Source organism: Vitis vinifera, chromosome 6 (assembly GCF_030704535.1).
Source record: "Vitis vinifera cultivar Pinot Noir 40024 chromosome 6, ASM3070453v1".
Classification (NCBI taxonomy): Eukaryota; Viridiplantae; Streptophyta; class Magnoliopsida; order Vitales; family Vitaceae; genus Vitis; species Vitis vinifera.
In genome coordinates, this window is record NC_081810.1 from 6,558,577 (window position 1) to 6,573,659 (window position 15,083).

General features: G+C 35.9%; 2 protein-coding genes across 4 annotated transcripts; both read left to right on the forward strand.

The window, feature by feature from the left end:
• Positions 1–696: 696 nt before the first annotated feature.
• LOC104879538 (uncharacterized) lies at positions 697–6,124 on the forward strand. Of its 2 annotated transcripts, none has more exons than XM_010652659.3 (3): positions 697–1,112; positions 2,902–5,573; positions 5,667–6,124. In XM_010652659.3, the coding sequence occupies exons 2-3, from the start codon at positions 3,072–3,074 to the stop codon at positions 5,931–5,933; spliced, it is 2,769 nt and encodes a 922-aa protein (XP_010650961.1). In that variant the 5' UTR covers positions 697–1,112; positions 2,902–3,071; the 3' UTR covers positions 5,934–6,124. The 2 variants fall into 2 exon arrangements, with proteins under 2 accessions (XP_010650961.1, XP_019076053.1); XM_019220508.2 differs by lacking the exon at positions 697–1,112 and adding an exon at positions 1,157–1,751.
• Positions 6,125–7,994: 1,870 nt separating this feature from the next.
• On the forward strand, positions 7,995–13,760 carry LOC100246652 (phosphatidylinositol:ceramide inositolphosphotransferase). 2 transcript variants are annotated; one of them, XM_010652657.3, is made up of 12 exons: positions 7,995–8,150; positions 8,280–8,437; positions 8,528–8,617; positions 9,726–9,812; positions 9,905–9,973; positions 10,440–10,520; positions 12,000–12,071; positions 12,187–12,247; positions 12,336–12,438; positions 12,654–12,749; positions 12,842–12,888; positions 13,337–13,760. In XM_010652657.3, the coding sequence occupies exons 2-12, from the start codon at positions 8,405–8,407 to the stop codon at positions 13,471–13,473; spliced, it is 876 nt and encodes a 291-aa protein (XP_010650959.1). In that variant the 5' UTR covers positions 7,995–8,150; positions 8,280–8,404; the 3' UTR covers positions 13,474–13,760. The 2 variants fall into 2 exon arrangements, with proteins under 2 accessions (XP_010650959.1, XP_002280051.1); XM_002280015.4 differs by having other exon boundaries at positions 7,995–8,437.
• The last annotated feature ends 1,323 nt before the right edge of the window (positions 13,761–15,083 follow it).

Here is a 15,083-nt window from a genome sequence, read left to right on the forward strand (position 1 = left end):
TTTATTCAAAATTCCTATTGTAAATGTCTTTGTCCACCTCTCCTTTACCTTTCTCATCTTTCCCTTGTGTTGGGCGTGGGTTTTCGGATGACCGAGATTTTTCTTCAAAAAACACTTTTCATATTATAAAATGTTTTTTAAAAACATTATCAAACCAACTCTGCAGAGAAGATGTTTGATAAAATCTCAAACCGTAAATGAGAGACTTATAAAAATTAATTCCCATGCTTTATAAAAAATTATTTTAAAAAATAAAAAATGTATATATAAAAGCATGTGATAAGCCAAATAATTACAGCTCGCCATCGCGTCGAGATGCACGTAATATTTTTAGCCCCCTCTCCTGCTCTTTTACTGGTATCCAAAGTAATCAGCATGTCAGCATTCGTCAGTGGTCAGAGAAACAAGAATCGATCAAAGGAAAAAAAAAAGAACCAAGAAGATGGAAAATGAGAGGGAAAAAAAATCTGTAAATAGGAGCGAGAAAAAGCAACAAAGGAAAAGACGAAGACAGCCCTAACCTCACCTTAATTTGCTCAACCATATCGCACGGTCCAATGAGATCCAACCACGTGGGCCCACCATTTAACAGTAAAATAAATTAGTAAATAATTATATAATGCTACCACAAGGTCCTTACTGTGGGTCCCAAAATCATAGCCATCCGATGTAACCCCGAACTGATGATGCGCTTTCATTTTTAGCCGTTTGATTGAAAACGATTGCCTCATTTCCTCTCGCTTCAGTCCCTCTCTAGATTTCTGACAATACAGAAGAAGGCAGTGCAGAGCAGGGCAGAGCAGTGGAGCTGAGCTAAATTTCTCTTTCTTTCTCTCTCTAAATTTCTCTTTCTAGCTTTCTGCATTTGGCTTTGGAGTTTGGAGAGCAGGAAAGAAAGGTTTCTGATTACGAGACCGTCTGTTTCTCTTCAGGGTCTCTGCCCTTTTCTTCTCTTTTTTTTTTTATCCCTCTTGATCTCGTTTTGAGCCTCCGTTTTATGGGTTCCCGTCGCTGATAAATGGGTCACCAGCGCGCTTTTTCTTCGTTTGGGAGGTGGAGGGGTTGCTGTTAATGGTGTTTTTTCGTCTTCTGCATTTCCTCTGTTACGTCTGGTACGTGCTGTTTTCTTCCTCCTACTGAAAATTTTGTCGGAAAATTTTGGTGAAGATGCGGGAGTATGTTTCTCGTCTGTGATTTGTATGGTATTCGATTTTTTATTTTTAAAATTTTGTGGTTTTGAATTGTTATGGTTCTTTCTGGGTCTGGGTTGAATAGTTTACTGGAATTGAGTCAAACTTGAGACTGTTTGGGTGAAAAAGAAAAGGGCAAAGAAAAGAAAGGGTTGGTGAAAGACGCTTTTATTTTTTTGGGTTCACTTTATTTTCTTTGCTTTTATTTATTTTTTTCGTCTTTTCCAGGCACCCAAACGGGGCCTTACTGTTCAAATTTTGAATATGATTGACCTCTGTTTTTTTGAGGAGCTGTGATCTTGTCTTTTGCATGAGTTGTAACACATAACAAAAGTTGCAGTTTTGGATCGAGACATGGCATTTGTACCTTATCTTCATAGCTCCCTCAATTGGGCTTCCCTGGACCACTCAGCTTTCCTTGTTTTCAGTTCATGTCTTCGGCTTCATCCTACTCTATATATTGCCAATTGTCTCCTTGCAGCTTCCGATTTACCCTAGACTGAAGTTATTGATTGTCGGCATACTGCATCAAAATTTTGCTTGGTTCTCAGTTTGGTTGAGGTGTGTGGATTGTTGTAGGCCACGTACTGTGATGAAATTGAAGAAAAATAGGGTCAAATTGTCAGTGACCACTACACTAGTATGATTGCTTTTTTGCTTTTGGTATGTTGACCATGAATCCACAAAAGAATTTCCATCCAAGAGATTCTGAATATGATTATATTTTTTTTTTCTAAACCAAAAAACTAAGAGGGTTCTGAGAATTAAGTGGAATGGAAATGATTAGGGAGTGATTTGGGATTAGTCTAACTTCTTGTTATGGAGAAGGACAGAAAGTAGATGACGAAAAAATTTACAGTATTGTTCTCTTAGTGGATGTAGCCCACTATTTGGAAGCTCTGGAGAAAACTCGGTTGATCTGAGATGAGAAATTCGATATCATGGGCAAAATCTTTGCGTAAAGCAACATCTACCCTTAATATTCATTTCTAAAAAATTTGGTAACCTTTATCTCCCCCGCTTCCACATACGGTGTGCCAAAGCAATTGTACCACAAATCCCTGAAATTAGACTCAAGAGCTTGAGTTGTTTGAAGGTTCTCTAAATTAGTCAGGCTCATACATACAGAGGAATGACAGTTTTTCTCACTTCCTCAAAAGTTTAACTACTCATTCGGTTAGGATGTTGGCGTGATAGTTAAAACCTATTTGTCTACTTTCCTTGTTGGATGAATTATGGCTTCTACAAGCTATATAGTAACTGAATATAGATATTCCACTTAACAACGATTCGAAATCAAGAAATGTCATAAAAAGTTTTGAGTCGTGTTTAAGCAACATTGAAGTAACTTGCAGGGTGGATGAGAGAAGGGATGGAGACAGGTCTTTCTTGCTTATAAGAAAGGTATAGCTTGTTGTTCAAGGGGCTTTAAGCAGCTTCATTGCTTTGGTTGCTTAGCTTCATTAGATGTATGATCAAAAGAGAGAAAGGGGTCCCATCGGTCTGGGAACTTACAAAGTCACTAATAAAGATTGTACTAAGTTTTCACTTATAAAAGAAGATTATACTAAGTTTACTTGTTTGCATCTAGTATCTTATTCTTTCCTTTACAATAGCATGTCCTCTCATACCTTGTTTGAAATGCTTTTAAATTGATAGATTATTAATTTTGGCCATGGTACAATTTTCAATTTTGCCTTTTGTCTTTCAGAAGGGTCTGTATCTTTGCGAATCATAGCAGAATTTTGCAGCTGAAAAGAATGCTTAGGAGCTTTGTTGTTGCAAGGTTTTTCAGGAATGGGACACAGGTGAATTGTGAGAACATTTGAATCTGGTACCTCGCCATCTGAGATAACAGAAACCTCAGGACTTACCCAGTCTATGGAACATCATTTGGAGCTCAAAAGTATTTCAAGGAATCAGCAAATCTTGGGGAAAGCAGAGAAGATCTTATCACCTCAAGTGAGCCAAAGTAAAAAGGTGGGAGACAGGTTGAAATCAGAGAAATTTAACTTGTCTTATGCCGATCTTCATCATGAAATAACAAAGAGTGTGGACAATATCCTGCCTAAATCTTTAGGGAATCACCTAAAGCAACGGGTTGAGGGTAAGGCAACTGAAGACGAAGAGCTTGTCAAGTACATGTCAAATCTGCCAAGTTATCTGGAGAGGCGAGAAAACTTCCAGGAGAAAGCTTTGAGTTTTGGGGTCCTTGACTGGGGTCGTCTTGAAAAATGGCAATATGATCATAAACAGATCCCCAACAAAAGTGGGAGACATTCATCATCCAGTAGCAATAGCTCCTCTCTTTTCTCAACAGATGAATCATCCACCCATTCTAGCGGAGGTCACAGTTGCTCTCCTACACGTCAAAGGATTCGTCGCCCTACACTGCAATCTCATCTGAAAGCATCTCCTGCAGAAGGCTTTTCTGAAGGTGTCAAATTCTTTGGAGGAAATGCTGGAAAGTTTCAAGATCTTAATGCCCCCAGTGGTACCCCCTTCAGTGGGCAGCAAAGGTTTATCAAAACAAATCAGTCTTCTTGCCAAATCCAATCAGAAATCAAGCTGGAAAAGTGCAAGATAAATAGTTCAAACCCAAAGGCCTCTGCAGAAATGAGGACTTCAACAAATTTGGAAAATTGTGAGATGGCTTCCTGCTCAAAGGGAAAGATGAAAATTCAAGATGGTGATTTTGCAGAGAGAAAGGAGGGCTCAAAAGAACCAAATCCTATTATTATTTTCAAAGAGTGCCCCAAAAAATACAGAACAGCAGTTGCCCATTCGCCAAGAGATCTCCCCAAGAATGGTCATTCGGGATTATCTCAGCTTCCTGGTTCATCAGCTGCTCGAGGATCAACAGAAGCACCCCAAAGAAGTTTTTCAGAGAGATCTAACTCTACAAAGGTTCACTCTGCAAAGCTCTATTCTGGCATTCCACATTCATGCCCATTGCCCTGTGATGTTGATAGTAGTAAGGCCTCACAGATCAAACAACCAAGCTCCATGGATGTAGGGAGTATCAAGGTTCCTTTTGATGCATCAGTGTGTCCAACAAATCTGGTCAGAAGCAAAAATCCAGAAGAAAAAAAACCAACCATAGTGCCTACAAATTCAACTGCAAGAGAACCTTCTGAGGGATCAGATCTGAAGAAAGGCACAGTTGCTGCTGCAAAAGTGAGAAACTCTTCTCCTACTCGTCGGTTTAGCATCAGTATGAGTAGGATAATCAGAAGTTCTAGCTCCAAAGATGGTATGGCTATACCACCATTGAGCTCTTCACATGTTGATACAAAATCTGGTCCGGATAGAGCTATGGCTGCCTGCATGGATAGTTATAGTGATGGACAAAATGCTACCAGCAGGGCCAGGTCCAGCCCTCTGAGAAGATTACTCGACCCATTACTGAAGCCAAAGGCAGGAAACAGCCATCAGTTTCCTGAGCCTTTACAGAAGGATTCAACATCAATTGATAGGAGCTACCTATCATCCAAAGAACAGTTAGATTCTTCTAATTCACGGTCAGGAAAAGTAAAATTGGATCTGAGCAGTTGTAGGACAATCAATGTCAATGATTCGTATCGGAATAAGAAGCATGGATCATTGCCAATGCAAGCTCTTCTACAAGTTGCAGTTAAGAATGGTCTTCCTCTGTTTACATTTGCAGTTGACGGTGACAAGGACATTCTTGCTGCCACAATGAGGAAGTCTACCATAGGGAAGGATGACTACAGCTGGATCTACACATTCTTCACCATTAGTGAAGTCAAGAAAAAGAATAGAAGCTGGATAAATCAAGGACAAAAAGGCAAAGGTCATGGTTACATCCCGAATGTTGTTGCCCAGATGAAGGTGTCTGATTCTCAGTTTTCCAGTTTGACAATATGCAATTCTACAAAGCAATTCAGCCTGAGGGAATTTGTTTTGTTTGCTGTCGACCTAAGACAGGCTGATGAGCAAACATCAAACATCCAGCCAAATGATGAGCTTGCAGCGATGGTTGTCAAGATCCCAAAAGAGAACACTGGAAGTTCAATTAAAGATGAGCAGCAGAGCAGCTATTTCAATGATTTATCAGCGAGTGTTTCCAATGGTAATTCTCCCGAGGTGAAGTGTCAACCTGTTTGGGAGGAAAATGTGCAGAATCAGCCCTTTGCTGGAAGCCAAGACCATTTTATCACAAAAGTCATTCTTCCAAGCGGTGTTCATAGTCTACCCAATAAAGGAGAACCTTCCCGGCTGCTTGAGAGATGGAAATCAGGTGGATCATGCGACTGTGGCGGTTGGGATATGGGTTGCAAACTGAGGGTTCTTGTCAACCAGAATCAACACAGGAAGAAACCAAGCCCACCCACCACAGATAGATTTGAGCTTTTCTCACTGGTACCTAGTTTCTCCATGGACCAAGCAATTTGCCTCTCAATCAATATTTCATTTGTTTCTGCTAATTCACTTCTCCCTTCTATCTTTCTGCAGGAAGGAGTTGAAGCAGACGAGCCTATATTCAGCATGTCCTCATTCAAGGATGGCATCTATTCAGCTGAATTCAGTTCACCACTCTCACTTCTACAGGCATTCTCCATCTGTATAGCAGTCTTGAACAGCCGGACGCAACCCTCAGAAATGAGCAACCCTTCTGAAGAAAGAAGCGACGGCATAATAAAGGCTCCTAATCAGGTCCAAGGAGAGGCTGCTGCACGCTATGTCTCATATCCACCCCTTTCTCCAGTGGGGAGAGTCTAGATTCACATAATGAAGCATCTCATATAATTAAACACAGGCTGTAATTTTATTTTATAAGGCCTGTTATAGTATTAATTGAAAGCTACCCCCAGACCATAGTAACTTTGAACCCACTTCTTACAGAAGAGGCAATGTCCTCTGTGCTTGGAAGATAGTATTTTCATCAATATAAGCTTGTATTCATGAGTGAATGGTACTCTGCAGTCTCAGTAATTCGTGAAGCCTTAGAGCCAAAGGCACTAGGCCAGTTTCTGGTGGTAAATTTCCTAGATTTTGAAGCTATATTTAGAACATTATTGGAAAGTGGGACAAACAAGCCAAGAATAAATAGCTGAATTAACAAAAAAGACATTGAATCATATTAAGCCATCATGTTTTCAAATTTTAACTTTTAGCAGTGAACCAAAGCTGGGAAAAGCATAAAAGATAATAAACCTATTTTGGAAATTGTTCTGGAATTGTTTCTTAAAACAAAAAATAAAATAGGGTCTGCTTGGGAATATTTTTAAAAATAGTTCTAAAAAAAAACTTTTTTGAGAATACTTTTTAAAAGTAATTTTTTTTTTAATGTTTTAACAAGAGTCTGTTTATGTTTTCTATATTTTTAAAATATTTTTTATTTTAAAATATTTTTTAAAAAATAATGTTATCGAGAATATTTCATTTTCAATCATTTTTTGTATATTTTTATAATTATTTTTTAAATAATCATAAAAAATAATTAAAATATATTCTCCAAAAACATTTTATTTTCAAAACAAATTATAGGAAAACAGTTTTTTGTCAAAAAAAATTATCTACGTTTTTAATTCTAAAAACCAATTCCCATATAGGCTCTAGGTTTATAACTTAAAAAATATAATTGATGAATTTTTTATAGAAACAATTTTTTGAGAATTTATTTTGAAAATAGCTTGATTCTTAGAATAAATTTTAAGTGTTTGAATTGGTTTTTAGACTGTTTTGAGTAATAATTAAAAATACGGGGAATATTTGAAAACTTTTGCATTATATTCAAATAAATTTTTATTTAATTAAGAGTTGTTTTAAATTTTTTTGAAAATTGCTTTTGATAAACAAGAGATAGTATATATTTCTTTGTATCTAAGCACTATATTGTCGTATTTAGATTTTTTTTTTTTTTAAAAAAAAAATTATGTTAGGGAGTGTTTGGAAAAACTTAATATTTATTACTTAATTATTTAAGTTGATTTTAAGTTAAATTATACTTAAATTGTTAACTTAAAATTTCTTACTTTAATTATTAAGATTGATAAAATTAACTTAACACGTATTTTAAATTATCGAATTTGATATATTTATCTTCATAAATTATAATTAGGGCAAATGAAATTGAAAAACAATGAAGGTAGTGGACTAGTAAAAGAGATCTTGGGAATAATTAAGGTAAATAATGGTAAAAAGATAAAATTAAGATGTAAAATTAAGAATAAATTAATTGATTTTATTTATCACTTAAAATTAGTTTTGACTTTAAGTCATATCATTAAATTATTTTATTAAATATATTTAATTTAAGTTATTAAGTCACTTTAAATTATAAAATTGATTTATCAAACACTTGTCTTTCTTTTTTAACCCAATTCTCATGTCTCTGTATATTTTTTAGCAATCTAAACATAATGATATATATAAGATACGGAAGCAAAACCATATTTGATAACTGAAAATTAGAACAATTTTTTAAAATTGTTTTTTTTATGTTTTACAGAAAAAAAATCTATTTAAAAATATGAAATATTTTTTTTTTATCTATTTTTAAAAATAATTTTTATATTTAATACTTTATTTTTAATAATTCTATTTATATAATTATTTTTAAAATAACTCTAAAAAAAAGTAAAAATAAATAAAAATAATTAAAAGATGTTAAGCCCAAAATTTTCCGTTGTTCTTCTACCATCGGATTATGCCATGTGGCTTTTTGCATAAAGATTTTGGGCTAAGAACCTGACATTTGAGGCCCATTTCAAGAAAGACCAAAATCTAAAACAGCCCAAGGTGGGGACTGAACTAGTCAGATCAATCAATCAACGGTCCACATCTCACCGCACATCACACTCCATTTTTCTTTGAATTTTCGTCCCACTTTCCATCTTCGTCTATACTCTCAGAGTCTAAACCCAGCTGTGACCTTTTCTTCAACAAACTTGAACCAAACGCAGCGTTTCAGACCAATCAACTACTGAATTAACTGTAAATCTCTGTTTCCAAACTCAAAAACTCGAATTCGAATTCGATCAAAATTCTGTATGATAACAACACTAATCATGTTTTGCTTTTCAAATTGTTGATCCGTTAATTTCACTCCCGCATGGAGAGAAGACTCGAATAAACCAACCTCTGTACACGATTCGGAGGCCCCAAAACGCAGTGTTTCATGTGGAGACTTGTGCTCTGCACAGAGTTTCTCCACTAATTGACGCCCACCTTCCAATTCTCTTCCTCTAATGGCGTTTTATATTACTCGTCGGGCTTCAAAGGTCTCTCTCTGATCATATTTATATATGTTTTCTGTGTCCTTGTGATTGTATTATTGATGATTTTGATTGTTTGATTACTTTTCTGTGAAGGTATGGAGAAGAATTTGCGGAGAGGTGGCGCTAGAAATTCCCCTGCTGGCCCAGAAGTGGAAGCTTCTTCTGGCAGGACTCTTTTTTCAGGTCATCCCATTGAGCTCTGAGTATATGTTAGTTTTCGAAAGATTGATGTTTTCAGATTGTTTTTGAATGGTTTTTAATCAAATTGTTCTTTTATTGCTTGCAAAAGTAAAAATTTTGGAATGTCAGTGTTTGATGAAACTCTGGTTTCTCTTCAATGCCCCCAAGATGATGGGTTTGTAAGTTCGGATTGCTGTGTAAAGTACTATTCATTCATTCAATTTTGATTGTTCATCCAGGAATGGCCTAATTTGTTATTTGACTGAGGGTTGAACTGGGATTTTGTTCTTTCAAGTTTCATCATGGTGTTTGCAGTGCATTCCCATATTGCTGGCACATTCCTTAATCACTTTTTTTTTTTAGTATTTTGGTGGTTTGATTAAAGAAACAAAAGGGAAGATGATGGCAACGAAGATACATTTTGATACTAATTGATACAATATAAATTATTTCCATAAGCCTGGGAATGAAGCTTTTGATTCACTGGGGTGAAGTTGTATGGGTTGTATAACATACCTGGGCATCCTGATTCTGCTATTGCAGCAAGTTGAACCATATGTAGACTGCTAGGCTGCTTGTATCTAGGGAGAGGCTCAATGTTTTTCGGGTATAGTTGCTCTCATCTAAACACATCCTTGTTATCTATAGTGACTTCAATGTTGTTGGACTAACTCATGGTTCTGCTTGAAGAAGAACTGCAAGATCCTTTACAAGTGCTTCTATCATAACCCTTTACAGTTTTGCTGCTCTTGTGAATATAATAGAGTGGCTTCCATCTAATGGCTTTGGGAAGAAATTCCTCTTTTCCCCTCTCTCCATTATGACTGATAGGTTGAAAATTGCTGTGGAACCCAGTGCATCTATCTTGATTAGTAACACTTTTTTTTTATTACATTGGACTATTCATTACAGAATATTTTTTTCTCTTTCATTGATTTGCTGATGTGGTTCTTGTGGGTTCTACACATATGCAGCGGCTTCTCTATTTGCAATATTTGTTATGTTTCTTCTCCTTTTAATCCTTTTTCTTTTCCTGTTTTCCTTCTTTGTTACTTTTTTAGATCTGGAATCATATGGATGTTGATAGTATGTAGGTTTGTTCTATTTACAGTACATTCATGGATTGGCTGCTCGAGGGGTACATTATTTACATAGACCTGGACCAGTGCTTCAGGATGCTGGGTTCTTTCTTCTTCCAGTGGGTACCACTGTCGGGTTTTGCATTGTACCCTGTAATCTACAGTGTAAAATTACACTGGTATCCATTCTCCTAAAATTGTGTCATTTCAGGAACTTGGTCAAGACAAGGCTTACGTCAGTGAGACTGTATTCACCTTCATCTTTTTTTCCTTTCTCCTGGTAAGGTTTTATAGTCCGTTTCTTATTAATATTCAGTTTAATTTTGTATTGTCAACTAATATTTTGGTAAGATTGTTTCTTTCAGTTTTTTGGTATAGAAATATGCATTAACACATGGATTCCACCTAGGATTGGTACCATTGCAGACAATGATGTAATAGTCATGTTTCAATGTTTAAAAGTGACAACTCATTTATCACATTGATGTATGCAAAGCTTCTTCTATTTATTAGCTTCGGATGCTGGCATCAAAATAGGCCATGTAATGTTCCAGTCTTCGGTAAACATTTATTGAGGTTAGGAATAACTGAATCATGCTTTCATCATGGCCTATCTTATCTAATTATTGTTTCTTTACCCTTATTATTGGTGACAATGTCATTGAATTTATCATTACTAGGCTGAGATGCGAATCCAAAGTTTCCCACTGTTGTTTATTCTAATACATTGTTATCTCCTGTTACAGTGGACATTTCACCCTTTTGTTTTCCAGAGCAAGAAAATCTACACAGTTTTGCTATGGTGCCGGGTTCTGGCTTTTTTAGTTGTAAGTACAGATGATAGTATAGCATCTTTATTGTTCTTTAGGGTGCTTATAAATGTACTATTTCCATCCTCTGAATTTTTTTTCCCTTAGATATGCCAGATCTCCATCTCCCTTGCAAAGAAAAATTATGAAGGCTGCTTGGCATGCATAAATAAGTTTTTTTTAATGCTTCTAGTAGGGGAAAAAATTATTGAATATTTCATTGAAAAATTGGGATGTGGATTCTCTATTTCTCTTGTGCTTATAGTTCAAACTAGCTGTTCCATCAGCTACCAACGAGTTATGCTGTCATCAGTTTTTTTTCTTCTATATTTTAAGGAGAGCACCAAATTTTTGGCACACAATTTTATGAATGGATCTTTTGAAGCTTCCAGACTTCTTTTGAGATTTTATAAATGTTTGTGCATGCCATAAAGTTTCCTTGCAGTCCCCAAAATACCCTATCAACTTATCCAATACTTTGAATTTAGTTTCAAAACCTGAAGTAAATACTAAACATGTAAAGGCCTTCAAGTTACTTCTTACTCTCCATATCCATTAAATTACCAGTGTGCAAGCCTTATGTGCAAGAAGCAATGAAGCAGGACTTTTAAGAAATATTCCTGTCACAACACAAGAGAATCACCTTGTATAATTTCTCCAATGCACTGCTTCAAGACAACCTTCATTAAAACTGATTTTTAAAGAATATTGTGCATCTAAAATATGAAGTTTATCTTGTGAGATACTAAAGTGGATTCCATATGATACATTTGTTCAATGTTTATGAATACGACTAAAAGTTGGTTCTCTTTTCTCGATATTCACTTCAGTCCAGCAGGCAAGCGCTTATGTCTGGAACCATTAAACAGGCCAATGCACAATTGCTAATTGCTGCAAAAGAGATTTACCCACTTCTCTTTTTCTGAGACGTAGAGAGTCACCTGCATGTGTACATCCTTTGTTGAACTATATTTGGTGACCTTCTATTAGTTGTATTTTGGGAATTTTCATAAGCAAAGTCGTTCAATTGATTATGCAAGAAGGTGGGAACACAGTAAAGGGACCCACTCTCCCACAACGAGAATATTTTTCTGCTAAAGTTAACCTCTTAGATGATACCTGTCTGTGTGTTGCATATTTGACAAAACTAAGCTGTCCATAAATCTATATCAATCAACTGTCTAAAAATACCTGTCAGGAAATGTTTCCAGCACAGTGGACAAAGATTAAATGATTCATCTGTAAAGCTCCCACCCTGCTGAAGGAAAATGTTCTTTTTCAAGATTTCTATTAGGATCCTTTCACTCACATCTAGAGCAGGAAAATGGATTCTATCAGTCATAACATTATTGACTTGCTTAACATTTCTTTCACTTCTGCATCAGTCAATGTATATATGTACATAGTGCTGAAAGAATAGTTGAAGTAAAAGTTTGGTTGTGTTGTCATGCTCTATCAATATGAAAATTCCTTCTAAGTACACTGTATTTTTCTTAGGCTTCTCAAATTCTCCGGATCATCACATTCTATTCAACTCAGCTTCCTGGCTCAAACTATCATTGTCGGGAGGTAAAAATGATAGAACAGCTAATGCTGCTTTTATCATGGAAAATTTTAATTCATTATGTTTAACTCATTGTGATCAAAGCAATTGTTTACAATCAGGTACAACTGTCTCTTTCAGGGCTCAAAACTTGCCAGGCTGCCTCTCCCTGACAATGCACTTGAAGTTCTCTTAATTAACTGTAAATTTTGATTTTGTGATTTTTTTAGTATTTCTATTTAATTACACAATTTACACCATGATGCTCATTTGATTGTATCAATGTACAGTTCCCCGAGGTGTTATATATGGCTGTGGTGACTTGATATTTTCATCTCACATGATCTTTACCTTAGTATTTGTTCTCACATATCAAAAATATGGTACCAAGAGGTAATTCATTTTTTATTTTTTTCTTGTACTAGGTGCATTTACATCTCTTTATAACAATTTTTATGTTATGTTATTTTCCTAATTGCAAATGCTAATGTATACTGAAACAAAACAGCTTTTATCATCAGGCATATAGAAAACTCAGTGGCTAGTGGTTAAGTGGATGTGTAGTATTCTATTGATTCTGTTGGCACTTTTGTGGCTTATTCTCACAGGTGTATTAAGCAATTTTCTTGGTTAATTGCTGTGATTCAGAGCCTCTTGATTATAGCTTCTCGCAAGCATTACACAGTTGATGTTGTTGTTGCATGGTAAAAGGAGGATACTGTTCTGCTCTTTAAATAATAGTTTGAGGAACACTGTTCTGCTCTTTGTTATCATTGTTTTGTTTGATTCTATGCAGGTACACTGTAAGTTTGGTGGTATTCTTTGTTGACAATAAATTGCCTGGTCAGCACTATAATTTTATTTTCCTCATTTTAGCATTATTTACTCAAGGTTTCTCTCTTAGAGTCTATTTGAAATCAACTTTTTTAATGATTTTTATATGTTGAAACAAGGTTCTATCATTCATCGTGGCAGCATCTCTTTATCTTACCTCTAAAATGCAAAAATAGTTTTCTTTTTGGATAAGATTCTTCACCTTGTATGAATGTGCCTTGTCGGAGTTAAGAGTTGTATTTATGTGGAGTTGAAATGATTTGTTTAGAGCTAAACACAATTCCAAAAAAAAAAAAACAAAATTTTCAAGCAACAGAGGATGAGAATGCAGTTGCTTCACAAAGGACAGGATCATTCTCGTGTTTTTTCCCTTTTCATTCTTGAGAAACGAGATGCCCATGTTATACATTCATGTAAACTGTAGCATTGACTCTTTGTATTGCCAATTTTTTTGCAGAACTACCCGACCGATCCCCTGGAACTATATCTCTGCCACTGCTACCATTGAGTGCCAAAGATGAGGATGGCAAGAACAAAGAAGAGCACAAGAAGTTCCCTAATGGGAATTCCATATACACTGTAGATTTAGTATAGAAAACCAAAGTTACTTCAAATCACCTATTACTCCTGTGTAAAGCTATATCCTTAGGGATTCAAACTTCACAAATGTTGCCTCCAGTGATGGATGACCCCATTGATACAGGGGTGAATTTTACCGAAACAGCAGCAGCAGCTGAAGATGGCCATGCTGCTGTTACTTGGTTTGGGATATGTACCACAATTCTTACCTAGACTGATGCTACCACAACCTTTTCTCAAGACCAAGAAACCCCATCTGTATAATTCTTAAAAAATGAAATGAACCATCCTGGTTTCTCAAATGCAGCTTCTTGCTTTCCCATCCCTTTGTTTTCAGTTGTTAATTTCATAGAATCTCACCGTCATGTTGTTAGTAAATTACTTGAACTTTGTTGCAAAAAATTGATAAGCTGAGTAAGCTGTTCTGTTCAAGTGATGATTATGAGTGAGCTGTTCTCGTCTAATGATGATCATGAATTATTGTGTGGCAGCAAAAGTGTGCTGGGGACCATGCCACTTTGATGGGGTCACAGTCACAGACTCAAAAGAGAAGCAGTTTTCTGAGGTACGATGTATCATCTACAATAATATCATATAAATTATTTACATATGCTAGTTGGGATTTATTATTCATGCTTATCTGATAGTCTCTATACATTCACCTGAATTTTCATGAACTAAATGTATGAGAAACTTATGGAGTAGAAAAAGAGAGATTAGGCCAACAAGTACAAGGGTTGTTGTCATAGGAGAAGCCCTCTTTTAAAAAATCTCTGTAATATCAGTGATACGAGGTGGGCATGTGAGGCTTGTCAAAGACAATGGGGCTGGCATGAGGCAATGGTGACAATTAAATAATGCTTCTTGTCTTGTGCCCTACAACAAGGGCCACCACTCCCATCTTTTATTATGCTTTTCTCTATGCAAATCCTCTTTATAGGATGTGAAAGAACATCGGAGACAAAACTCAGTTCCATCACATGACTCCTCTCAGTTTTACTCCTCATCAAAGGGTTAAGGGACTGTTCTCTTTCCTTTTTGCTCTTATCTCATGTTGCATGTCCTCTCCCCCTGCCCTACTAATATCATACATATATCACATATGTGGAAAGGAAAAAAGAAGTGATCATTATACCAGTGGGATGCACTTCATTTAAAATCTGGCTCAGCTGCATATCTTGCTATAAAAAACAAATACATGTACCCCATCTTCTTTTGTGACTGAAACATCGGTTTTCCTGCCTGCAATAAATGAAAAAGCATTACACCCACTGATTCAGTATCATATGAACTTTATTTTGACCATGACTGCTTCTAATTCTTACTAAAATGGAGTTTTATATACATTTTTAGCTATTGGGATGAACTGATTAAGGAGAGATGTTGCAATCATGCAAAGTTGCTTCTGTTTTGACAGAAACCTGTAGGTTTCCCATTCACATTTCTCTCTAGCTTCCCCTTTTGAGCCATTTTTTTTAGTCTTTGATTTAATCTTCTCGCCTCTTTTGGTCTACTGGTAGATCAAACCGTAGTGATTTATTTACCCTCGGAAATTTCCTTATTGGTACATGGTATAGAGGAGGGAGACAGGAAATCAGCAAATATCTGAAATCCTGTGGTGACAT